We start from the raw sequence: 27,935 nt of genomic DNA on the forward strand, positions 1-27,935 counted from the left end.
TTTTTAAGTACAAAGAACAAAATATCTATAACTCAAAATGTGATTTTGAATTTAGCAGTGGCTTCTGGGCCAAGAAGCTAGAGGTGATTTTTATTAAACTATAAATAAGAAGTTTTCTTGTATTTTTAAATTGTTGTAGTAGTCAACTTAGTATTATTTAAACAGTTGAATGTGCATTGTATCAGAATAGAAATATGAGGGGCTATGGAATTCTACATGAGAGAATGGAAAGAATCTGCATTTAGACCAGGTAATCAAACACTCAGGGTGGGAAACGTGAAGGACAACAGATAAAGACCAAGGACAAAGTCTAAGAGAAGGGACTAAGTTAGCAGGCACTATGTTATCTACTCAAAAGTCACTTTCTTCCTTTCTTTGCTAGTGGAACTCAGTTGGGGTGGGTGGGTGCATTCCCCCTCCCTTGTCATTCATAGTACACCCATTTCTCTTTCCTTTTATAGGTCAGGGTTGGAGAGGTGACCAGCTCTGCCCAGTGAGACACAAGGGGGTGAGGGTGCTACAGACCATCTGGGAGAGGCTTCTTTGATGTTAAAGAGAGTCAAGAAAGAACCCCCTAATTTGTTAAACTTTATCTGAACCAGCAATAGCACATATGTGGCCATAGGTGAGACAAGCGGACATGTTGGACAGCAGGACAGGAAGAAGGAATGACTCTGATTTCTTAGTAATGTCATACAGTTATTGAGCTATTGAAATCACCAACCGTGGAAGTTTTTTATCTTGGTACTTTTATTCTACATGAGATAAAATTTTATATCATGTATAGAATTGTTGGGTTTTCTATACAGATAAGTTGTCACTGACAATCTGGAAGGCATTGTTTTCAGAATTATTTCTATGTCATTACTGCCGGTGGAGTGTCAGACTTGCTGGTATCCACCAGTGTGAAAACATTGAGATAATGAGCACAAGGTTTGTGAGATGTCAGAGATGTGTAGACTACACCCATAAATTTCCTCACTGAATAGAAACATGTCATCTGCACTTTGCCCTAAATAAACCACATGAAGCACACTGGGCAGGCAAAGGCCCCTGAAGAAGCTGTTGACAATGGGCGGAGAGTTGGAGGAAATCCTAGTCCATTTTACCCTGGACCTAGAGAATAATCCAAAGGTGATGCAGATGATGAAAATGAGTATTATGTCCACAATGCATTATGTAGGTCAATATAGCAAATGTCAAGGTTTCCTATGAATATAAATTTCATAAACAAAACAAGGCAGTATTGTCTATGGATTTGTCCTATTGTCTTGTTGATTGAAAGTTCTCTGAGAAAGGTGCCCACAGATAGCTCATAGCTTAACATTTAAAAGTTCTACTTGTCCAAATGCCCAGGCAGATAGTCCCTCCATGTGCAAAGGCATACATAACTCTAAGGCATGGGAGTTATATTCAGCATCCAGACCTGAGTTCCTGACTCTATCCACCTCTCATTCATTTTTCAAACAGTAAACAAGCCATGTCTGCCAATTACACTAAACAAATAAGCAACAAATGATACGTAATAAAACTGCTCATTTTTTTTCTTATTGAGGAGTGCACAACAAATGAAAAATAAACTACTTCATTTCTTGTTACTTGAAAAGCGAATAGCTAAGAATGAATTCATTTCCACCCTTAGGTTCCCTGGGTATACGAGAGGGGAAAAAGCAAAGAAAGTTCAGAAGGTTCTAAGACAGGATTTCAATAAACCCCAGGATCAAAACACAAACCACAATAACCACAAAACAAAAGGAAAAACTACAAAGAACTCTAAGAAATATGAGGCATCTGAATGAGTAGAATGATAACATGGCATTGCTGAGCCTCCGGTGATGGAGTTTCTAACCTCTCTCCAAGTGTTTGCTGGTTTCTCTTGTGTGCCTAATGCTGAGCCAGTGTTTTAATAGGAAATAAAATTACCGTATGCCAAATGAAGAATAAATATGTTTTTTTACATCACTATGCAAGACACTATTGCCAGGCACTGAAATAAAAATTTCCTTAAAATAGCTGACCCTCGATTCCCAAAGGTGTAAATGTAATCAGAGAGATGACACATAAGTACATGAAAATATTCATAAAATTCCAGGTAGTAAGCAAAAAGTGTCTAACAAACAGGATTGATAACACGAATATGCACAAGGACACCAAAGATCTCATTCACAGGCAGGACTGAGTAGTGTTAGTGGGGTAGGCCCCAGAGGAAACCTGTCCGTGGGATTACAACTCAGCTTTGCCTTAACAGTTACATGAAAGAGAGCAAGTCAACCAACCCTTCTGTAAATGCTTTCGGCCTTTTTAAAAAAACAAAACTAGAAAACAAGCCAAATTATAGACTTGGCATGTTGGCTGTGAGGAATAGAAGTGATACAGGCGGAGTGTCCACCAGAGTGCTGAGCCCTCACTAGAGTGCTTGGTACAGAGAAACGAGATTAGTAATGGCAGGGTGAATGAATGGTCTTCATAAGTATAACTAATGGTTACTGAATGCTTTTGGTGTGGGAGCCACTCTGTCTAAGTTATCTCATTTAATTTCCGCATCAACCTCTATAAGACTACAGAAGTTTAGAGGTGGAAAGCGTTCATTCTAGTGATGAGACTCAGGGAAGAATTCACAGGAGAACTTACTGTAAAGGATGCACTGGAGCTGAACTGGAAGAGAGGCCATGTGATAGCATGCCAGGGAAGGAAACGGGTCAGCTTGGGGAAATCAAACAAATAAACAGTGGTGTTAAAGGGCTTATCACTTGGCCCGGCCTGCATAACTCAGTGGTTGAGCATTGACCTATGAACCAAGAGGTCATGGTTGGACTCCCGACCAGGGTACATGCCCAGGTTGCGGGCTCGATCCCCAGTGGAGGACGTGCGGGAGGCAGCCAATCAATGATTCTCTCTCATCATTGATATTTCTATCTCTCCCTCTCCCCTCCTCTCTGAAATCAATAAAAAAATATATTTTTAAAAGGGCTTATCACTTGTTTAAAGAAGCCATGCATTATCACCAAGAGTATGGCACACACAAACCATACATTAGAGGACTGTGGGGTCCAAGGAACTGTGTGTGCATTACAGAAGAATGTGCTTGGACGATGCCTTACACAAATGAATTGGGGAACTGACTTAGCCATCTCTCTGAGGTTGATAACCTGAAGAGCTAGAACTTCAGGGAAATGTTGCTCACTGGATCTTTGAAGTAAGTAGGGAAATCAATCAATCAATAGGCCTGTTTTCACATATACAAACTTAATTAGGTGGAGAAATGAACTCCACTTATCAAATATTTATTTTGTTGTATGTCAATTTGAACAGTTTTTAAATTACTGTTTTCAAATTAATTGTCTAACTGCATCTCACCATTGCCAAAATCAACAATATGTGGTTAGACATCAACATGACATGTTATTCCTTTCCCTTGCCAGTTGTATCATCAAGAGTTCAGTGATGGCGTGGTCATCCTGGCGTGTTCCTGGGGTCTCCTCCCCTTTTTCTAGCAATCCAAGTTAGCAGGTACTCTTTGCCCAAGCTTGACAGCTGCCTGAAGAACTTTGATATTTCTCCTAAGTATTTATTTTCTACCCCTTTAGGGATTCAGCCTTTTAGTATGTGGGTGGTTTCTGTTTGTGGGTGGTTGTTTCCATCTGCAGAGGGATTTTTTTCCCCCTGTGTTTTCATCTTGGTTCAGGAATTTTACCAAGAGTGGTGGCCTGCTTCGTTGTGACATTTTTCAGTTATACATTGTTAGGTTCCCAAAGCGAGTTAGACAAGGTCCTGGGGACATCAACATTTATTAGTGTCATTTTGAAATGCTGAAATTAAGACCACCTTGCAAAACAACTAAATTATGAACGTGCTATGTCGTCTTGTTACCCAATCAATTGGCCAGTAGCAGGAAACACTTATTAGACTGTGCTGTGCGAGTCCAACTTCCTGCTCCTAATGTGATGGAATTAATTCATACAACCTGATAACAAGGCTATTACAATGCGAACAATGGTTTAAAAGCGGCTTGCGTGGAACAGCCAGGCACCATTGAACATTTCAGATCAAAGGTCTATTGAACAGAAAGAACAAATAGAATCAATTTCTTGAACTCTTTCTGCATTTTCAAACTTGCAACATTATACCACAGAATGTTACTTAATGAAGTACAGATGAGAAGACCAGAGAAAAGCTAGTTTTAATGCAACAATGAAAATTAATGTAGTGCTTTGGATTTTTTTTTCTCTATGGAAACAAACCAGTTATTAAAGACAGCTTTGTCTGCCTAAAATTGTGGACTTTGAAGGCAGGTAGGATTTAGATAACTCACTTAGGTACAGATAACAAGGAGGAGAGAGGTAAATTTGCCACTTTTCTTCTGGACTGTAAAGTTGTTATAGAATTTATTTTTAAACATCAGAGAGTACTTAATGAGGCAAAGTGTGCATCTAACTTTCATAAGGAACAAAAGATACACAGGATATTTTACTTGAAATCTGAAATTAAAGATTAAATAGTGACTATAACAATTTGAATAATGACAAGAGTGGAAAAAAAAACTTTAGTTTTCTGGGAGCTCATTTGTATTAAAGGTTGTTTCTCAGTAACAACATAAAAATTGTTGGAACTCTAAGAAAAAGTACAAAATATATTTATTCATTTAAAAAATAGTATTCCTCCTATAAACCAGACCTTAAAGATCTAGTTTCTTTGGAATTATCAGAAAACAAATAAGTAATAAGTGTAAAGAAAATTACTACCTTAATGAAATTTATAAAAATAAAATATGGAAATGAAATATTTGAAAGTGACTAGTATTTAAAATAAATTAAAGTGTAATTTTAAAAGTAACTAAAATTAGAAGAGGATATTTATAAACAAAACTATTATGCAATTAAAATATTAACTTACATTTAAAAACATTTAACCTTTTGAAAAATGTCATATAATATCCTGCTTAAGGATACAGATCATATTTCTTTTTACCTTTTTATTATATTTATTGGGGTGACAGTGGTTAATAAAATTATATATGTTTCAGATATATAATTCTGTAATACATCATATGGATATTGTATTGTGTGTTCACCAGGCCAAATCAAGTCACTTTCCCTCAGCATTTATCCTCCCTTTACCCTCTTCTACCACCTGCCCCCACTCCTCTTCCCCTCTGGTAATCACCATAGTGTTGACTTTTTTACTTTGGTGTTATTTTGTTATTAAACTTCATGGAAAATGGTATAAGAACAGGTGAATGGGAATTCATTCTTCCCATTATAAAGGGTGACTCGTTGAACAGCTATTAATTCAAAGCTCAGAGTTTCAACCATCAGCTAAAAGGAACACATAAGAACTGAAAAAAAGTATCACTGATAGCGAAATTGAGCAAGTTGATTGTAAGAATCATGACTGTGTAAGACTCACTTCTTTTATATGTGATAACAATACAGTTTTAATAAGTATATTTCAGATACCATTCAACCTCATGTGCTAAATACCATCTAAAATTACCACCTGAGGATCCTTAAGTCTCTCTCGTATCTCTGCTCCCTCGCAGTTTTCAGAGTTTTATTCTCTCTGGGGATTTATTAATGGAAACGTTTGAGAAACATTATTTTTATGGCTTATGATTTCTTAATTTAAATAATGATATCTGTCATGAACTGAATGGGATGTTACACATCTATTGGGTACTGATCCTTTTAAAGTAGTCATAATTCATGCATTCTTTTCTTTTGGACATACAAAAAATGTAGGTATTTAATATGTACAACTTGATGTGTTCGGAATAAATATACAACCATTAAAACATCATCACAATGTCATAAACTTATCCATCACCTCCTATAATTTCTATGTAAATTAGAGCACATGAACATAATGAACACATATTTGAGAATGTTGACCTAGGAATATTTGGCTAGAAAACATGTATTTTCTCTTACGTAAAGAAGCCTACCAAGCACATAGCCTTATAGCTAAGAAAGCTTCTATTTCCTTGAGAATATAAGTTGTTTTAATTCTTTTACAACTCTTTGAAATACATTTATTTAGGAAGGGCAGCAAACAGTAGGGTCTTTCCTTTTCATTGTACTGGATAATTGTCTTTCAATCAATATCATCACTGTTAATCTGAATTTAATTTTTAAACGCCAATTTTTTCTATTTTACTATTTACACAAATATTTGTTCTTTTCTCTGTATCTTCTACATTATTTGATGCCTATATTTCAACTTAACCAACTTAGCTGTCAAATGTATATTCATCCATAGATTTAACAATCATCTCATTTATCCAAAAATATTACTATCAAGGGTACCATTCTATTGCTAATTTAGAGGTCATTTAAGTAATCACACTTTTCAATTACAGAATATACAGTCTTTTTTTTTAATAAATCAGTACTAAAAGTTTTTACCTGACTTTCATTAAATTTGTTTTAAAGAAAAAAAATGACTGGTTTATACAAGGTGCAAAGAACCTATTCCTTTTTCTATTCCAATTTGCAGCCATATACACAACTATTTACCATTCTTTTCTAACATAGAACGCATTTTGTTTTTTTACATCCTGGGGAATTCCAATCAGTTTAATTGTTTGACAGAATTTTCCTGCCTTTCCTCAGAAGGTATAAATTTTTCAAGTGCCAGCAACATATACTAGAATATTTCCCAGGAGTGGCAGTTAATTGCAACTTGGTTTACTGGGACTGTTGTTTGAGGGCCTTTTTGTTTGTTTTATACCAATATGCTCTACATTACAAAAATAGGACTTAAAACCAATGCCTTCAAAGTAAAAAAAAAAATACACTCTGTAAAATTACTTTGCCATGATAGCTACATACATTGAGTTGAATTGCAATCATTTTTCATTGACATTAGTTGGTACTTTTCCTAAAATTAAAGTAGTTTTTACTTGTTGTAACAAATCTTGAACATTAAAAATGAGGTTTATGCCTCATACTGAAAATATAGATGGTTAATTTCTTCAGTAAAATGTGTTTGTTTTGCTATTGAACAATTTACATAAATGGCCCTAGTTTCTTCTTCCATCCCATCTAATATCCCTTTAGTATATACCTCAAAAGGATATAATTCAAATAACTTCATAGAAAATAATCATAATTTCTTATGCCAAGTCTTTGTATTCCAGAGAATAATTATTTCAACAACAAAAGTGTTCCATAGTGTGTTATCTCAATAGAGCATTTCCTGATAGACCAACAAAATTAGGCACAACATGTATATCTTTTATACCTTTCAAGTTGGTATATAAATATCTATGACTAGAATAATAAATTTTTGATGATGTAAGATATATACTCATTTACTATTAAAATAGGAATATACCTATTAACAGTTAAATTATTGAATACAAACACTTTCCAACCCTTACCTCATTTTTGTCACCTTCTGAAAGTACTTATTTCACCCTGAATTCTTTTGACCTTTAGCTCCTATAATTCATGCACTCAAGTTGGAGTCAAATAATTATTTATGTAAATTTTCTATATTCTCAAAACTTCCTAACTAATTTTAAAATAGATATGATTTGGTATTCAGGTTGACATATGTTGCTGAATATCTTGAATTCCAGTTTCACACTCAATAGGAAGTGCATGGTTCCTTTAAGTGAGTCATTATGTTACCATCAATTACATGTACACATAAATTATGTTAAATATGCTTTTATCTCTAGAATGACGACATTTTATTCTGTTTAAACAATAACAACAACCCTGTATGTAGATTGAGAAGGCCATATCAGGGGACTTGAATGTTTAATTCTGTAGGGACTGTGGTAGGCTCCATTACTGTTCCACTGTGCCTCTCCATGCAGTGGCCCTGCAATGGAGGATTATACTTCTGTGCCCTGTTGGCTCTGTCATTTCCTTCGTCCCATAAAATGAATGACAAACACAACATATGCCATTTCTGGGTAAGAGCTTTAAAGGCCAGAATATCTGTTCCAGATAGAGGTTATTCCATCAACCTGGGACCCAGAGTGAAGACAATGTAGAGCTAAACAACAGAAATTTATTCCCTAAGCGTAACAGCTTATGTGGCCTAACAGCGGGCTCTAAGTTGAACTATGCTTAATCAAAACCCTTATGATAGTTGATCCTTTGTATTATTCTGTTAATATTTTTCATTAAATTATTAACCCCTTTTATTTATTTGGAAACATGAATGAATACTGAGCAAAGTTTATTTTTTAAAAAGTAAGTGTAAGGTTTTTATCAGCACAATGGAAACTCTATGCTAAATAATTTAAGAAGTGATCCCTCTAACATCTCTGCCCCTTGAGTAAGACTGGACTCATAAAAGTAGAAAAATTCAGAAATAATTATTTTTAAATTAATTTAACAAATTCATATAAATGAACAAACATAAGTATGAATTAGCAATCATAGATGCATGCTATTTCTATAAAAGCACTCTAATTACTTACAATGGCAACTTCTAACCGCCTTTAGTTTGCTTTGAGTTCCAGCAAAATTAGCAGGATTCACAAACAGCAAGCAAGTAATCTATATAATCCAAGTATTTGTTACTTTCTTAGATCTTGCATTTGAAAAATATCTCAGCTACTTTCCCCAATCACTGAAATTTTTATGACGATTGATTTGTGTTACACTGGAAAAAGTTGTTTTGTTTGACATTAGAAGGTAAAGTAACATGTGTTATCAAAATGGTATTTTATATGGGATGGGAAAGTGATTTAAACTAAATGGTAAAACAAAGGACATACGTAATGTTATTCAATTTCTTAAACATACCTTAGACATTTTGAAAACTGACTTTCTCAAAGACTCTGAAGTTCTACTCAGTACTGTGAAAAAGTAATAACTGAACACACAATTTCTAAAATAACTATGAAAAATATCATTTAAAACCTATACTTTGATGTAATTGAATAACTTTATCTCCTGTTTTTCATCAGTTTCTATCCCTAAAGTTAACCAAACACATATTTAGAAATAATAAATTTTACTGAAAATTTAAAATTTAATTATGAAATTCAAATAAAATTTTAATCTAAGACAGAATAGTCATAGAATCATACTGCTTTAACATGAATACATTATGCTTATCTTTGGGTTTAATCATTTAAGAAAAACCCCAGAAAGAAATCAATGAATTAAACCTTCTTAAATAAATATTTTTGGAGGAAAAAAGAATGTAAAAATTATATTGATGAAGACCAGTCCGGGAATCACATGTTTACTTTACACAAATAAAGAGCCTCTGACCTGAACTATCTTGTGAAAATTCTCAGGGATAATAACAGCACTCTCTATGTATATATTTTTCAAAATTAAATGAATTGCTAGAATATTTAATTCCAAAATCCAAAGGAAGGTGGGCTTCATGTTTTGTTTTTTCTTTACTAATTGTTTTTAACATGGAAGGTCATCTTTAACTTATAGGAAAAATATTTTAAAATACCATTTGCAATGAAAATATGACAAATATAATTTTGTTAGGTCATTTGTGAGCTTTTCCATCAGCAGCACAGAAATCAAATTTCTTTTTTTTTTCTCCCAGAAACTCTTGAAGTGCCAAAACTTTTTAGCTATATTTAGATTTTCCAACTGTAGCTTTATCTGCTCTTATGTCTCACAGCCTAATTTGGGGGTTAGAACCTCTATAGATGCTGGTCTAACCTGTGACAAGTTTCGATCCTGTTGGTCCAGACTATTTTTTTTAAAAGCATAGATACACGATATTCTCTAATAAGAAGTCACAAAGATACTATCTTGAAGACTCTGAACATACAGTTCCATGAGCATTTACTGTCATTTTTTCCCTTGTAACTTTCAAGCCAAATTATGTTGCCTCCACCTAATGTTGCAAAAACTTTGGGCTTTCACCCAAAGTGATTCTAAGACTCTGGTATGGTTCTGTGTAACCTGGCATCTTTCCTGGAAGTTAACTTTGTTAGGCAGCTATTTCTATAAACAAACTTTGTAATAGGAGAGACACATGAAGAGATGAAATGCCACCACCTGCGTTTTCTCTACAACCCTGGGAAGAGACTGTGCTTGGCAATTAATTATTAGAAGTTGACACTATGAACTGGTGTTCCATAACCTTTAAAAAGGCCTTTTATACTGATTGAACTTTACTTTCAAATATGTCATGTATTCCCCTAAAAATCAAGACACTGAATTATATTTGTAGACATACTGCTTGTATCAATTAGCTATTGCTCTATAACAACTAGCCCCAAATTAAGTGGCTTAAAACAATCCCTTATTTGCTCACAATCAGGAATCTGAGTTACACTTAGATGTTCTCATATAGTGTTAGGACCACAAATCCTGGACCTCCTTTACTAGGTGAGTCAGTATTAAGTTCAGGAGGAATATTTCTGGATGCCATTCATACACCAAGGGGACCAGCCATAATTCATCGAAGCCTGAAGCAAGGCCAGGCTATGGTGCAAGCTCCTTAACTCTTTGGCCATAATACTCAGAAAAGTCAATGAGAAATTAGATTTACAACGTTGCTGTGGAGTTTGTGGCTGGTTGCAACAAAGGACCCTAGGGTTGTGGAGGAAGGCTTTGCCTCCTGCAGTAAAGAAATCCTCACCAACTGAAAAGAAGCTGCTGGGTTAGAATAGAGACTGAGCACCTGATCACAGGACATCAAGTGACTGTGTGGCTTCAGTTTCCCATGATGTACTGGGCATTGTCAAATCCACTGAATCAGAATATTGAGCAATGGTCTATGGATGGAAATTCTATATTCAGAATTTGGCCCAAGCAGGTCCAGAGGACCTAAATCAGTTAATGAACATATGTCTCAAACTCCCATTTTATCTCCTGTCACTGTTATACCCTTGCCTCTTGAAAGCCAGCTGATGAAGGATAAAAATACTCAAGCCTGATTTGTGTATGGGTCACTTCAATATGGTAGTGAGCATTAAAAAAAGGGGGGTGCTGTAGCTGTACCATAGGCCGACCCTGGAATGATCCTGTAAGACAGCGGTGAGGAGAAGGAGAAACCTTCCCAGATGAAAAATTGTAAAAAATAAACTTAATTTGTTCACTTTATAGACAGTAGGGTAGCCCACAGTCAGAACACAGACTGATTTCCAGAAAATGGAGAATGGCTCTACCTGTTGGTCAGAGACCTAGAAGGAGACAGACAGTCTGGAAGATTGGAGACAAAGAAGTCTGTGAATGTCAGTGGACTCCTGGATGGCACAGACATGCAGATCTTTGTAGAGACTGAGGCCAGCCACCAGCTTGGAGATTCAGCAATGTATTAGACATGAGGTACAAGTCAATTTGCAAGGACTAGATTGCACCAGATTATTTCTTGTGTCCAGCTTCCCATCCTTTTGGCTTTACCTGTGACTCACGGTGCACCTAGTGTAAACAGTTCTGGGTGGGCTTCAAACCCCTTTGAACTGACTACAGCTTCCTCAAGCACACTCCACATATCTTTTCTCTTCTGCCATGCATATTCTCTGAGTCTATGGAGTAGGACACCCGGAAGAGCCTTCTTGGCATAGCCCCAATGTGCAGCCTAGGAGTCAGGATGATTATCCTATCCAGAATCAACCTTAAAGCAATGGCATGAGAAGCTGATGGAAAAATGCTTCCTCATTCTGTCGACCCTTGGGTTGGAATTCTGTCAAGTGTCCTCACCACTCTGTGACCAACTCAACAACGGCCCTGGTAGTGCCCTTCCTTCTTTCCGTGTCATTCCTGCTAGTTCAGAATTCCTGCTTTCTGGGATCACTTCCCAAATAAACTTGTTACAACACGATTCTTAGTCTCAAACTTTGCTTTGAGGGGAATCCAGCCTCAGCCAGAACATATATGGCAAAACTATTTGCTTAAACAGAATTCAAAGCTGACTCCCTAAGAAAGAAAAAAACAACAACAAACCATTCTTCCACTGAGATACAGCTGTCATTGTGATAAAACTCAGCATAAACAAATATACCATCAAATACCCCATTATAAAATGTAACATCCAGCACACTAAAGAATTTAAGGCGATATCATTCATTACAGTATATGAATGATTCTCTTGACTAAAAGGGAGTTTTGTGTTAAGTAGGTGCAAAAGCTGCTAAAAAACAAATGTTATTGAAACAAACATTAGCAACTTATGAATATAACCTGGGGGTATCTTGACCATAGACATTATCTTTATTATGGAGCCATGAGAAGCTACCATAGGGTAGTATCCAAATCAGTTATGAGAATAAATTACTTTAAAATTTATACTTACAAATGACAGAGGGACATAAGCATTATCAATGTTACTCTCCTTTTTATATGTATTTTTTCACATCCTCTTCCTAAATAGAAACAGAGGATCGGGGGAAGGGGGGATTGAACAATCTTCTCAGGGGAGATTAGCAAAGCTCTTCCATACGTGAAACTACATAAAAGTAGCTAGCAACGCCGAAACCGGTTTGGCTCGGTGGATAGAGCGTCGGCCTGCGGACTGAAAGGTCCCAGGTTCGATTCCAGTCAAGGGCATGTACCTGGGCTGTGGGCACATCCCCAGTAGGAGATGTGCAGGAGGCAGCTGATCAATGTTTCTCTCTCATCGATGTTTCTAACTCTCTATCTCTCTCCCTTCCTCTCTGTAAAAAATCAATAAAAAATATATTTTTTAAAAAAAGTAGTTAGCAACAAGGGTAATATCAAATATGCAGTCACACAGCAAAAACTTATCCAAAAATTTAAAAATTAAACCCACAGTCTTACTTTAAAAATAGGCATTTATAAGTTTTCTTGCAAGGAATAATATTCATTTGATATAATTTTCCAAATTTAGTGCAATGGCTTTTTGTTATCTGACTTTTACTAAATCATAGGTTTACTAATACAGGCAAATATACACTAGAAACTGAAAATTAACTATTAAATATCATCACTGAGAATTCAGGATTAAACTTCAACTTTCCTCCTCGGATAATTTTAATTCATTATCTCTTATAATCTTCAAAGACTTGTGGTCTATATAAATATGCATTTTAAGGATCAGGATTTTCATTGTATAGAATGAGATATACAGTTAGTAGAAACTTAAAACATATACTAAAATTGCAAAGATAAATTTATTGCTTCTGATTAAAAATGTGTTGACACACTGATGCTGCAGAATCGTCAAAATTTCTTAAATTACATTTTAACTATTTTATTTTTTATAAAAAGTGCAGAGTTAGCTGAATAATATTTGTTATTTAATTTGTAAATCCACAAAGAAAGATGACTTCATAGTCTCTGAGTCATTAACAATTAATCAGATTTCTTCAATATAAAAATTAAATGACTGGGAAGAAATCTTGAGTTTTATAAAACCCTATACATTTCTCTTTGACACTGTAAAGTATGTTATTTCCAAAATGTAACTCAGTGAGCAGTAACTTAAAATAAATTCATGCTTGGATCCAAATGAGTGATTACAGAATCTCATGTATATTCTTATTTCAGCAATACAGTGTATCTTTAGACTCAATAAATCTTCCTAATATTTGACTACATATTTATTTGCTAACAGAACGAGTGTCGATAAAATGCATCAGTCAATAACAGCCAAGAGTAACGTCCTTGGATAAGCTATGGAAAATATAAATCCCCGGTTAGGACAAAGGATATGTAAGTGTGTCATTGCCTCCCCGAATCCTCCATTCTACAACAGGACAGAGAGACAGGACTGCCATCAGATGAATGACATCTAGGGCCAAGGGATTTCATGTTTTTATTTTACCACATAAGGAAAGCCCTCCTTTGAATACCACGCCAGAGCACCCAGCCAAATCAAATCAGCAAAGTCAATGCTGGAACGCCAACGAGCCACCAGATGGCAGCAATGCTTTTATGAATAATGCAGCACTCTGTGCAGTCCATCTAAGATTTCCTATGTTAATCATAGAACAATCCTGACTTTGGTAGGAGGACAGATTTGTTCATCATAAAGCCAGCCATCCTCCTTTCATCTCATTAGTTATACTTTGTGAAGTATGCTTTCTAGTAGTGTTTGGGACCCCCCAAAATATTTATGTTCTTGCACATTAAACATTAAATTGCCTTTGAATTTCATTTTGATATTGTGGTAGAAAATGCCTGTGGCTTGAAACAAATATTTTCCTTTCTGATGGACAAATAACATCTGTGGTTGTGAATGTTCCAGTGTAACTGTCAAAAGAGAAAGGCTTCACATCATTTCCTGCCACCGTCTTTGGTATATCCTACACATCAAAAGCGTGTTCATGGCCTCCCTTTCCACGAATTGATTTCAAATTGATCACTTATCTCAGATTTTAGAAGATTGCCTTCTACTTGATCATGGGTGTGATAATTTTGATAATGAAGCATTGCTTAAATTCATGAAAAAAACAAAAAACCACCACCAATAAAAAACGATCAGCCCGGCCTGCATGGCTCAGTGATTGAGCCTTGACATATGCACCAGGGCACATGCCCAGGTTGCAGGCTCAATTCCTAGTAGGGGACATGCAGGAGGCAACTTATCAATGATTCTCTGTCATCACTGATGTTTCTATCTCTCTCTCTCCCTCTCCCTTCCTCTCTGAAATCAAGAAAAATATATTTAAAACAAACAAAACAATGATCAAGGTCTAAATTATTTAGAAAGGGAACCTCAATATTAGTGTTTCTTTTCATTTTGGAGCCCTTAGAGGCATTTTGCTAATTTCGCCACTGTAGATTTTTTTTTTTTGGTTTGTACATGTCTACCAAGGATGTCAGACTATTAATTTCTCCTAGTGCTAGAAATAAAATGTTAGGCAAATAGACGGGACTAAGGCCAAGAATCTAGTAGCTCTCTACTAAAACAAGATTCCTCTGAACCCTGGAGGAAGTGAATGTCCCTCATGGTCAAGTCACCTCATTCTCATCTGTTATCTGAAAACAGTTCAAACAGCTTCCTTCCTAGTTCTCCCCACTGTCAGGCATTTCATTTCATTGTTTCACTTAGCTCATCTCTCAACATCCTGTTTTGTTAAGATAAAAAGAAGAGCTGCCTCCTCTCCTCCTCAAATACCGAGAATCCTGACATTTGTTCAGTGTCTTAAAGTCTTACTTTTGAGTATTTCTTTTCTACTAAATTTTGAGTAATGACTTTAACTCACATATTGAGAGATTTTGTGCACAGATTCTACAAGTGGCTTCTGAAGTTCTGCATGAGGGCTGGCATTTTCTCTTCACCTTAAACCAGTGTTTCTTTATTCTTGTGTTCATTTCAAGCCTTTGTTTATGGATGTTCACTTGGTTATTTTATTATACTGCTTTAAACATTGCTCTGAGGTTCGAAAGTTTTGCTCACCATTGCCCAGATTTGTCTCCTGCTCGGTGGCTTGTGGCATAAACACTGTGAGTGTGTGTGTGTGTGAGTGTGTGTGTGTGTGTGTGTGTGTGTGTGTGTATTATATAGATATATATTTTTCTCTCTCTTGCCTTCAGATCCAGCCTCATTACCTTATGTTTCTAAAATCTCTAAAATCTGAATGGTTTTGGTGATTTATCTGCCAGTGATCCTACACTATCCAAAAGCTCTCAATTTTATATCACTTATGGGCAAGCTGTAAAATGTGATACCATTTACTGGCCCCATCTATTATGCACCAGCTTTAGGGATTAAACTGTTCCTTTTTCTGGAAGAGGCCTGTTTGCTATTAAAAAATAATCATGTTCAGCATGAAATAAACATGGCTGCTCTCTTTAAAAAATATAAAAGAAGATATTTTGAAATAGATAGAAAAAAGGGATCCGTTGGTCTGAATGTTGTCTTGCCAACATCAATGCAGTATCTTTACAAGATGAAAATCACAAATGGCAAAACCATAACACTTGATGACTTTACTTCGATTCCATGCAATCCCCCATTGGCAGTGCTGGCTTTTGCTCAGATAGGGCATATGGCCTGAAGTCCCATGTTTGATTCCATGCAGCTCAGTTAGCCTCACGGTGGCTCTGTGGACTTGGGGGGCTGCACTGTCAGCCCAGCAGGTCACAGCGACTATCATGCCAGATTTTCCAACACATCAAGATACAGCGTACGTTCCATGAGAAGAGAAGGGTTACATCATGATGTCAATACATGAAGAGCAACATGTTTCATTTAGCCTGGTGTCACACTAAAATCCAGAATGTATTCTAAGTGCACTACTCAGCTTTGAGCAGACAGAGTGAGCTATTCCAGAAGGCAGTGTGAGGAGAGTTAACCAGTGACCTAAGCTCATCAGGACACATGCAGACATTCTTCTACTAAAATTTTAGAAGTATCAGAAGCCAAGTTGACATTTTCTTCACATTTTTTATTTTGATTTATTTTATTTCATTTTGAAATTTTAAAATCTTGACTCCCTTAGTTAATTTGGGACTAAAGTTTAATAATATGGCTATTGTCAATTTTACTGTCACCCAGTTGCATTCTGCTTTGATGACAGTTCAAAAAAAATAGAGAAAGATAGCATCATACCCGTTAGTAGTTAGTGGAATAAAGAAATGTGCAAATGAGGACATATGGTCACAGTCCACTAAGCTCCATGGGGTCATCAGGCAGCATACACTTGCAATTGTTTCCTCTAATAATATATACTCAATTTATCAGTGTGTTAATTCTATACTTGAGATTATACATTTTTTATAAAGAGAGTTTTATCATTTCTTAAAAATTAAATCTGCAAAAAGACAGTTGTTTCTAAGTCACATGGTCTGAACAAGTAGGCATGTCTCCTTTGAGGGGTGTACTTTCCATCCATCTAACTTGTTTCTGTTTTTCCTTTCATCGGTCAGACTAACATGCTCTTTAGGTCTCACCTTAGATTCTGACAATCAATTTTATTTCCTGCCCCCAGGCTCTCTCCTTTGCAGTAAATCTTAAGCACTCCTGACATTAATATTCCTAAATCAAAGCTCCAATTATAAAATTATATCACTCCATTCATCAAATTCTCCTGTGTAACCCCACTGGCAAAAATAAAGCCCAAATCATAAAAATAATCATATTTCCTCCCCTTTAATAAAAAAAAGTATCGTTCTGATATCTCAGTTGAAGAATAAAAAGAGTTGCCATTGTGTCTCATTGGGGAGCATAGTTTCTGTATTTATCTCTAAGTGCCCTTTTGCAAGTTGCTATCAATAGCTTGGTAGAAGCTTTCAGTGAAAAATGATTTTCTTAAAGTATTAACTGGGGTAAGACAGTAATTAATCAACCTACATTTACTAGATATTATGTTAATTACACTAGTTATAAAATAGAATATTACAAATAAATTCAGTAAGTTTTGAGGACACATTTTCTTAGTTACACAGTGAATTAAAAGATTTTTCTCACAGTCTTAGTCTAAGTCTTGGTCTATTGGTCAAGTTCACAACGCCGTAGAGAGAATAGAAGTGGAGAAGTCCTGAGTTGTATTTCATAGATATCTACCTCTCCTATCCAGATTCCTACAAAATTCACCTCTGGAACTACCCTCAAAGTGTTGTGAGAGGATGTGGTTAGTATATGAATATTAATACCCCGTTGTATTAATACTAAAATCAGTCTTTCAGAGTTGCTGTCAGAAACAGGATTGTTTCATTTTAGCATTCGTACAGCAGGAAGGCAGATGAGGTAGCGACTGTTATTTCTGATTTCCTTGGGGTGAAAAAGTGTAGGTTGGAGGAGGGATCCTGCTCTGGGTTCTACATAAGAATACAACTGACACAGCCCAAACTGGAACACATGTCCCCAGTGCACTCTCCCCACTGCACCTTCTAAGCGATGAATGAATATCTAATAAGCAGATAAAATGTTTGGGGACAAGCTAGAAAGCAAGAAAACCAACTGTATTAGATATTAATGTTGCTCTTACTCTGGTTTATTTTTAATGCCATGCCTTTTAAGATACTGTGAGTAATTCTCTAAAGTGAAACCAGCTTTACTTAAAATCTAATGCATATATGAATGCGAAGAATCACCCGTTACATTTAGTCTAACTAAAGCAGTGAAAAATGAGAGAGAAAATTGGTAAAAGCTTAGATTTTTTTTTAAGACACCACTTTTAACAGAAGGAAATGGATAAAAGCAAAATACCAGTAGTTTTCTTTTTGGCTTAAAATAACATTTTCCAAGATGTTATTAAATTATCTTTGCATTAATAAACTTAAGTGGTACTTGAACATTTTAAGCTAAGACATATTCAGATCAGCACGAACAATCCAATTATGTCTAAATGTAAAACATATCCATGGGAAATATGACATGAATATGTTTAATATATATTATAGCCAGAAGACTCCATCCAAAGTCAGAAAAGTCATACATGTGATGATAAACCTATTCTGAAATTTACTTAACTTTCAGGGACAGAGCCTGTGCCCCTGAGATATTTATATGTTTATTAAAAGAGAAACTCAAGTCCAGGAAATGTGGCTGTGACTTTTGTTGAGGTTATCAATTGGTGCTGGGAGAGGAGAAGGCTTTTATCTTCTTGAGTCATCAATTTTTTTTTCAAGTGGCAATAGATATAGTTCCAATCAGCTATACTGCATTAATAGTAGAATTATCTTATTCAAAGCACACAATTGATAGATAGTGCACTGCATGTTCATGGGTAAACTTTAAAAAAGTTTTTTTATATTTAAAGGAAACTTAGTACAACTGAGGCCTAGTCACCGCCTGGCTCTGAAAAAAAGGTAAAGCTTTCGAGTAGAAACTACTTAATTATTTTAAATGAGTAATCATCTACTTTCTTATATGTTTTATTGAAAAGGACCAAGGAAACAGTATTTTTCTTCTGTTAATTTCATTAATAAGGATTTATTTGTGAATTTTTATTGAATTTATTGGGGTGACATTGGCTAATAAAATTATATGTTTCAAGTGTACAATTCTATAATACATGATCTGTATATTGTATTGTGTGTTCACCACCCCAAGCCAAGCCTCCTTCATCATGTTTCCCCCTCTACCGTCTTCTACCTGCCCCCAACCCCTTTTCCCTCTGGTAACCATTATACTGCCTTCTGTGTCTGTGAGGGTTTTTTTTTTCTTCTTTTTTTGCTTAATTCCTTCACCTAGCCAACCTCCCCTCTCCTTTGCCAACGCTCCACCCCTATGATATCTGTCAGTCTGTTCTCTATCTATAAGTCTGTTTTGATTTTGTTTACTTTCTTCATTAGATTCCACAAACAAATGAAAGCATATGGTATTTATCTTTCTCTGACTGGCTTATTCCACTTATTCTTTATCCCTCTATTTACAAAAGGGAATAGGGTTGACACTTTGAACATCATTTGGGAGTACTGAGCCTATATTGTGGACAATATTTCCTAAAATGTTTTATGACAATATATATACATATTTTTTACTAAAAGAATGTAACTCTATCATTAACCATTGGATTAGTTAAAAGGTGTCCAATCCTCTGGGTTAATAAGCATAAAGCAGTATAGTAAGGTCTCTGAATTTGTATTTTCTTTGGGAAGACAAAATTAATTTACATGACAGGAGTCAAAAATATTTAAGTGCTAAATTAAATGTCATGGAATCCATTACAGTGCTTGAGACCATCTTATCTTTAACTGGAGGCCCAGTGCATGTGCAGGGTCTCTAGTGACTGCCAGTTGCTGGCTGGGGCCTCCCTCCCTTCCCCCAGCTGGCCCTGCCCCCTGGTCAAACTCCTGGAATAACTCAAGGTCGAGGGGACAATTTGCATACTACTCTTTTATTATATAGGGTAAGGGGGTAGCTCCCTGGAGGTGGGGAATATTTCTGAGATGTATCTACCTATTTGGTAGCCATGCCATGAACCCATTCCCTGACTTTCAAAAATGTTTTACCCAGAGAGCCTTATGCTCGAAGGAAAAAAGAAAACCTAAGGGAAAATTTTTCTGTAACTTTGAAACAAGGAGATATTAAAAGTTAAAAAAAATTAGTGATTGTTTTAAAGTACTTTGCAGTCATTTTCTCAACTGAACTTCCAGCAGAAAAGCTTTATAAATGCCTGATGTATCCATGAGAAAGGGGAGACGAGACAAAGCAGTTTGTATTATGACATTGCCTGACAGGAATGCTATCCTTTAACATGGTTTTATTTAGTTATTACACTATCTCTCTGTAAATGGCATTTAGGATTATTTAAGATTATGTTGTAATCCTTTTAATCCTTAGTGCTTTAAATTTCAGGCTAAACACCGAAGAGCAAACTAGCACTTAGAAGGAATGTTTAAAACATGTGATTTGAACATCAATCTTTTAATTCACTCTTTCTCTGATGAAGACCTAGGGTTGCTCTAAAGTTAACTAAGAAAACCCGTACCACAGTTCATTACAAATCACTCGGTTGCTAAATGTTTTCTCAAGCTACATCAAACTTGTGATGGTCCTTGACAATTATGCTAAATGTGGAATTAAACAAAAGTTAGCAGCAATGAACATTTACTAGTTTAACTTAAAAACTGGTATAACCTTTTATAAGTACAAAGTGTCTTTCTGTGTTTGGTCATATGTGTGGAAATGGTCACTGTTTCCTATGGTCAAGCTATTAGATGTGGGTATATACATAGATGCACATATACTATACTAGAAGCACATTGCACAAAGATTCATGCAATAGGCCTTCCTTCCCCTGGCTGCTGGCACCGGTTTTCCTCCAGCAACCAGGACCCAGGCCTTTGGTTCTGCTGCAGTGGAGAAGCCAAGCCTCTTCAGTCTTCAGTATTCAGTCTTCATCAGTCTTCACTCCAGCCAGAGCCTTCAGTCTTCACTCCACTCCTGCATATGCAAATTAACTACCATCTTTGTTGGGTTAATTTGCATAGTTGCTCTGATTGGCTGGTGGGTGTAGCAGAGTGACACCAATTTGCATGTTTCTCTTTTATTGGTGTAGATAGATAGATATGCACATATATATGTATGTATATATATATATATATATACTAGAGGCCCGGTGCACAAAAATTTGTGCACTTGGGGGGGGGAGGGGGGGTCCCTCAGCCCGGCCTGTGCCCTCTTGCAGTCTGGGACCCCTCAGGAGATAACGACCTGCTGGCTTAGGCCTGCTCCTGGGTGGCAGAGGGCAGGCCCAATCCCTAGGTGCAGCCCCTGGTCGGGCTCAGAGCAGGGCTGATTGGGGAGTTGGGGCGCCGCCCCCTGTCATGCACAGAGCAGGGCGGATCGGGAGGTTGCAATGCCACCCTCAGTCACGCTCAGGGTGGGGCCGATTGGGGGGTTGGGGCACCGCCCCCTGGTCACACTCAAGGCAGGTCGATGGGGAGGTTGCGGCGCCACCCCCGTCACGCACAGAGCAGGGCCGATCAGGGGGTGGGGCGCTGCCCCCTGGTCACGCACAGAGCAGGGCCATCAGGGGTTGGGGCGCCTTCCCCTGTCATGAACAGAGCAGGGCGGATAGGGAGGTTGTGGCCCCGCCCCCTGTCACACACAGAGCTGCAGGGCGATCAGGGGGTTTGGGCGCTGCCCTTTGTCACGCTGATCCCGGTGCTGGGAGGCATATTACCCTTTTACTATATAGGATAGAGGCCTGGGGGCCAGCTGGTTTGCCCCTGAAGGTGTCCTGGATCAGGGTGGGGGTCCCCACTGGGGTGCCTGGGCCAGCCTGGATGAGGGGATGATGGCTGTTTGCAGCTGGTCACACACCCTTCAGGTGGGGGGTCTCCACTGGGGTGCCTGGCCAGTCTGGGTGAGGGGCTGAGGGCTGCTTTCAGGCTGACTGAAGCTCCCAACTGCTCCTTTTTTTTCTCTTTTTTTATTTTATTCTGGGCCAGCTTTAGCTCTGGCTCTAGCTCTGAGGCTTCGTATCTGGTTTGTTTGCCGTTCTATAATCAAAACAATGTATAACTTCAGCTCTGAGATCCCGGCTGGCTGAAAGCTGGTTTCAGCTTATTTGCAACATAGTACATAGTTGCTTAGAGTTGCAACTCAGAGGCCGGCAAGTAAGGCGGGGAACGTTGGAGTCTGCAGTCCCTGGAGCAAGCAAGCCTCATGTTCGCTTCCAGCTGCCTGGCTGCCGGCCGCCATCTTGGCTGACAGTTAATTTGCATAAGGATATGCTGATTAGCCAATGGGAAGGGTAGTGGTCGTACGCTAATTACCATGTTTCTCTTTTATTAGTGTAGATATATATATATATATATATATATATATATATATACTTTTTAAAAAAATATATTTTATTGATTTTTTACAGAGAGGAAGGGAGAGGGATAGAGAGTTAGAATCATCGATGAGAGAGAAACATCAATCAGCTGCCTCCTGCACGCCCCCTACTGGGGATGTGCTTGCAACCCAGGTACATGCCCTTGACCGGAATTGAACCTGGGACCCTTCAGTCCACAGGCCGATGCTCTATCCACTGAGCCAAACCAGCTACAGATATATATATATATATATATATATATATATATATACACTTTTAAATTGATTTCAGAGAGAGAGGAAAGGAGAGGGAGAGAGGGAGAGGGAGAGGGAGAGGGAGAGGGAGAGGGAGAGGGAGAGGGAGAGGGAGAGGGAGAGGGAGAGGGAAGGGAGAGGGAGAGGGAGAGGGAGAAGAAGAAGGTGGGAAAGCACCACTGGGTTGCCTCCCAATATGCCCTGAGAAGAGATTGAACCCACACCTAGCTATGTGCCCTGATCAGAATTGAACCCATAACCTTTTTGGTGTATAGAATGACACGCCAACCAACTGAACCACCCAACCAGGGCAGTACACATATACTTTTAAACACATAATATGGCTTGTCTGCATATACTTTATTATAGGTGTTGCTAACAATTTTTAAAAATATATTGTTTATTATTAAGAAGTAACAATTGGGCCAAAGAGTGTTGTTATAAAATACATTCTTTAACTCAGCCAGAGAGCATAATTCTGAGTTACCGAGAGTTGTTGAATACCAAGCCTTAATACTCAATGTTGTCTCTCTTATGTTGCCATGTACCAATCAATAAGATTGAATCTATATCAAGAGTTGAATACAACTTTGAATATGAAGGAATTTTGGCGTCTAATACAAAAAGAAAATGAACAACTCAACTGTCCAAATGGCATGTACAAAAGAACAAAATAAATGAAACTCTTCCCCTTTTTTGGTCACCATTGTGTGCATCTGAGTCCTTCAAACATATCAGGCACATAATTTTCTGTTTGTTTTCCTATTCATTTTAAGTTTGACTCCTCTGCAGACACTGTAATTATGTAGCATATAACTACTAATCCATCAACTTTTTAAGGACAGATTTCAAATTTTAAATTATTTCTAATTTTTCTCATCTTTGATTTTTCTTGAACCAAAACTCTCAATAGCCATTTGCTATCTGTAATCTATAATTCATGGACTGAGACTGAGCACCAAGCCTAATTCAAAGTTGGAAGTCTAAAGCTATTTCTGAGTAGCACATCAGCCAAAGCTATGATGGTCTCCTTCAGACAGGAAGAAACACTTCATTACTCTGTAGGTAATGAAACCCTTGCACACACACACACATTCAAACATCCAACAATGTCTTAATACCATGTTTTTGAAGTATAATCATGTTTATTCTGATCATTTGAGAGTTACACCAGCTAATGTATCTAATCAAATATTGATGCAAGTCATCTAGATTTAGCTCTCTGGCAAATCCTTCCCAATGTTTTTCTGTTAACAGAACTATGAAAGCTATTTATATTGTTTTTCTCAGAAGGCATACATCCATAGTCCGCATCTATGACTACCTATTAGTAAATCTGACTTAATCTCATGTGTTTAGATGACAAAAAGATTTCAGCATGGCCAGAAAAATCACATGATTCACCCCAAAAAGAAAAAGCAGACAAGGGAATTTTGATCTTTTGTTAATTATGTTCACAACATCCTTATAGTCACCTCTTAGACTAAACACAACCAGACAAAAAATAAAAGATAAAATGGATGAAAGAACACTGAGGTCCCAGGAACTGCTCAGGTACCTTACAGACAAAACTAGGTGGCAAGACTGTCACCTCCAAAAAGTGACTCAAAGTGAGAATAGTTTTTAAAAACTTTGGAAATACCTATATTCAGAAATATGAAAAACAAGTAAGAGATGGTTTTTCATGTTCAGAAAAGGTTAGGATGATGCATATCATAAATATAGGTAGCTTAAATGTCTGTTTTTTTAATTTATCTTTATTGTTGAAAGTATTACTGATGTCCATCCTTTTTTCCTATTGACTCCCTCCACCCTGAACCCTTTCCTCCTAGGCCTTCACCACAATGTTGTTTGTGCCTTTGGGCTATGCATACCTGTCTATCTATGTTTTATGTTCTTATCTATGTAAAATTATACATCAATATTTTTCATCAATATTTGCAGCCCTACATATATCATATGTATATCTAACTATCATCTTTATTTGTAATCTAATTTAATTCTTCATAAGATTAACAGAAGGAACTATAAAAAGGCTGCTTTAGCCCAACTTTAAGAGTTTCTGTTGTTCAAGAATTATATCAATGTCAAACTTTTGTTTTTATTTTATAACATTGATAACTAGGATGCTAATCTCACAATACAAACAAAACTCAACCACTCAGCTCACACAATCCAGTTCAGAACTAGTCATACTGACCATCTGTATTGTCATAGAGGCTAGATAATAACCTCTAATTTTTGTTATTTATGGCGAAATAGCACAAAGAATAAGAAATTGACCCACAATTCCTTATTTTAAAACAAAATTTATTTTTCCTTCTTGATTCTGAAAATTAACATTCTAATCACTTTTGGCTTTAGTCTTGATTTCTAGGCAAGTATGTTTAGCTTTTCATTCTTTCTTTTTTGTTCTTTTTTTATAAATAACATTATCATATCTAAGGGAATACCTAAATAGAATAATACTAGAACCAGAAAAATAATTTATTCTAAACATAATTTATTCTCAGGTAACCATATGAGGTGATGGATGTGTTAACTAATTTTAATAGTTAAAAGTGATTTAAAAAATTAACCTGGGTCAAAATTTTTTGGATAAACCTGAATTAGCATCTGAAAAATACAGAACAAACTAGAAACCAGTTATTTTTCCTCTAGTTAGAATTCAGATAGAAATGTCACCAAACTAAAGACCCAATATATTAATTTCATTGATGCATTTAAGAACAGAACTGATTATTCTTCAAGAGTCAAAATATTCTTTGAAGACATTTAATATATTAATTATAATAATCCAGTTTCTTGGATACTAAATGATATAAATTATAAAATATACCCATAAAGCTATTGGTTACTTTGGAATATAAAAGTGAATTAAATCTCACATAAAATAGAAAAAGATCAACCTCCATAATTTAAAGTTATTAATTGCCAAAGGGATTTTAGTAACATCACCTGTTAAATATTAAGTTTTTCCATTTACTATTTTTCAATAATTTCATCTGTTCTTTTCATTCAATGAAACATGATTGAATTATTAATAACATTTATTTGTCCAAAAATTCTAATTATGCAATATGATAAGGTCCAATTTTTATAGCTGTTCAGCTCTCTATATCCCCCTAAAGCACACTGGTAAGTGTAATTTATGACAAGGAGGGAGAAATGACAATGAATGCAAATAGTTTATTATAATTAGTGAATCTTACTTATGTATGTCTGAAAGCTCTACAAATCTAAGTCAAGCATTCGAGGTTTGAACCCCAAACATCTAGCAAATACATCGCAAAATTCAATGACTTTTGAATTTTGAATGACAACAAACAAACCAAAATTCAACAGAAGAAAAGGAGTTGGTTTTTTCACAATGACTTTTGCACAACTAGTTGCAAATGAAAATGCACATGAAAATGTCGCAACAAGGTAGTCTTATTTTGATTACCTAGATACCTCAGATTCAGAAGGAACAGGGATAAACTGAATATATGTAACTCTCTTACCTGAAAGACATTCTTTCTGCTTGATTTTTCCTTGGTCCACTCAATATGTGCTCCACACAAATCCACACTTTCTGGTTTGTGCCCAGTTTTCTGTAAATAAAGATGAAATAAGAATAAAAAGCATACAACATTGGTGATGCATGTCAGAAAGAAATTTATTGAGTTAGCAGCTATACATATTTATGATATAAAGCCTTTCTTTTTTAGTTTCAAAGAGATATCTGAACCCTCATGTTCTTTGCAGTATTATTTACAATAGCCAAGGCATGGAGACTACCTAAATGTCTGTCAATGAATGAATGAAGAAAGAAAATGTCACACACACACACACACACACACACACACACACTCTGCAAAAATTATTCAGCCATAGAAAAGAAGGAAATCTTGCCATATGTGACAACATGAATAAACCTAAAGGGTGTGAAGTAAGTCAGACAGGGAAAGACAACTACTCCATTATCTCACATATATTTGGAATCTGAAAGATTAAACTCATAGAAACAGAGTGTAGTTATCATGGGTTAGGGAAATGGAGAGTAGTTGGTCAAAGGGTACAACCCTTTAGCTATAAGTTCTGGGGATCAAATGTACAGCGTAATTAAAATAATTGACACTGTACTATATGTTTGAAAGTTGCTAAGAGAGTAGATTATAAGGGTTCACATTACAAACATGCACACACACACACACACAGGTAACCTTATGAGGTGATGGATGTGTTAACTAACTTTAATGTGGTAATAATTTTGCAATATATACAGGGTGGTGCAAAAGTAGATTAACAGTTGTTTGTATAGAAAATAATACAATTATTAATAATAAACTCTGTTTTTTGTGTACTCAGAATTGTAAACCTACTTTTACTCCCCTTGTATGTATTTAAAATCATCATATTGTACACCTTAAATTTATACAGTTATTTGTCAATTACATGTCAATAAAGCTATAAAAGGAACAAATGTAATCAATATTTCTTAGGTGGCAATTGTGTATCTCTTAGAAATTTACTTTTCAGATTTTTAAAACTATACACATAAGTATATGTTTATTTGTATTTAATAAATTTAACTTAGACCAAGTAGATTACAGCATATGCTTCCTTTTGTTCAGTACAGTGTGGGTGTTACTTAAAAGCTGTTTTACTTCTTTAATTCACAATACTCAATTAATGAGAATATCATTTATACTTGCCTCTTCATATCTTCATTTGGTTCAAATGAATCATACTTATATAAGTTTACATTTGCATAACTCCAAATATTAAGCAAAAGTTTACTAGTTTTGGAAATTTCTTAACAATTTTTAAAGAAAGTGATGCCAGATTTCAAAGACTCCACTATTTTTCTATGTTCTGAGCTACTCTAGATTTCTCTATAAATGCAGTGCTTTTCTCAAACCATTTTTCATAGAATACAATTTTTGTATATAAGGCTTATGTTATTTTTAGACAATGTTTTTAACAGTATAAACTTTAGGCTAAAACATGAAATTATCAAATATTGGTAAAAATGTTAAATCTCTGCACAATTGTTGCCTCGTAGCCACTATGATCCATTCTATCAGTTTAATAGAAATAGACTATTTTCAGAAAAAGCCAGAATTCTGTGTTTTTTAAAAATACTAATTTGTGCGGATCTTTTTTGGCAACTCAATAAAATTGTGGGGTTTTTTGAAACATTGTACAATTCAAGCATAACTTTCCTTCAGGATAAATTCAGCTGGCAGGACAGCCACTGATAGCATATCTTTCTTTTGTTATTCGGTAATAATCTCATGAGACTCCAACCAAGATGAGCATGCCCCTTATAGATGCTCAGTCAGTGAAATATTTTTACTGGTCCATACACACTCTACAGCTCAGGTGATCATTATTGTGCAACATATCGAACCATGCAAATGATCATTGTCAAGTGAGTTATGACATGGAAGAGTTACAAAACAACCTGCTTCTTCTGCAGTTAATTAAAGTATAGGATACTCAGAACCAACAAAATAACTATTAAGATTATGCAACCAAAGAGATTCCTTTCCCATAGAGTGCAGTCAGGGGAAACA

The 27,935-nt window shown here is 36.1% G+C and overlaps 1 protein-coding gene across 1 annotated transcript in view; it reads right to left on the minus strand.

Moving 5' to 3' along the window:
* Positions 1 to 27,935, minus strand: part of ARHGAP15 (Rho GTPase activating protein 15) — a 650,587-nt gene that overhangs the window by 491,886 nt on the left and 130,766 nt on the right. The window contains exon 6 of the mRNA XM_006086875.3: positions 25,878 to 25,967. Coding sequence (XP_006086937.1) covers positions 25,878 to 25,967 — 90 coding nt within the window. The remainder of the gene's footprint in view (positions 1 to 25,877; positions 25,968 to 27,935) is intronic.

The sequence above is a fragment of the Myotis lucifugus genome, unplaced genomic scaffold (genome assembly GCF_000147115.1).
Source record: "Myotis lucifugus unplaced genomic scaffold, Myoluc2.0 scaffold_32, whole genome shotgun sequence".
Taxonomy (NCBI): domain Eukaryota; kingdom Metazoa; phylum Chordata; class Mammalia; order Chiroptera; family Vespertilionidae; genus Myotis; species Myotis lucifugus.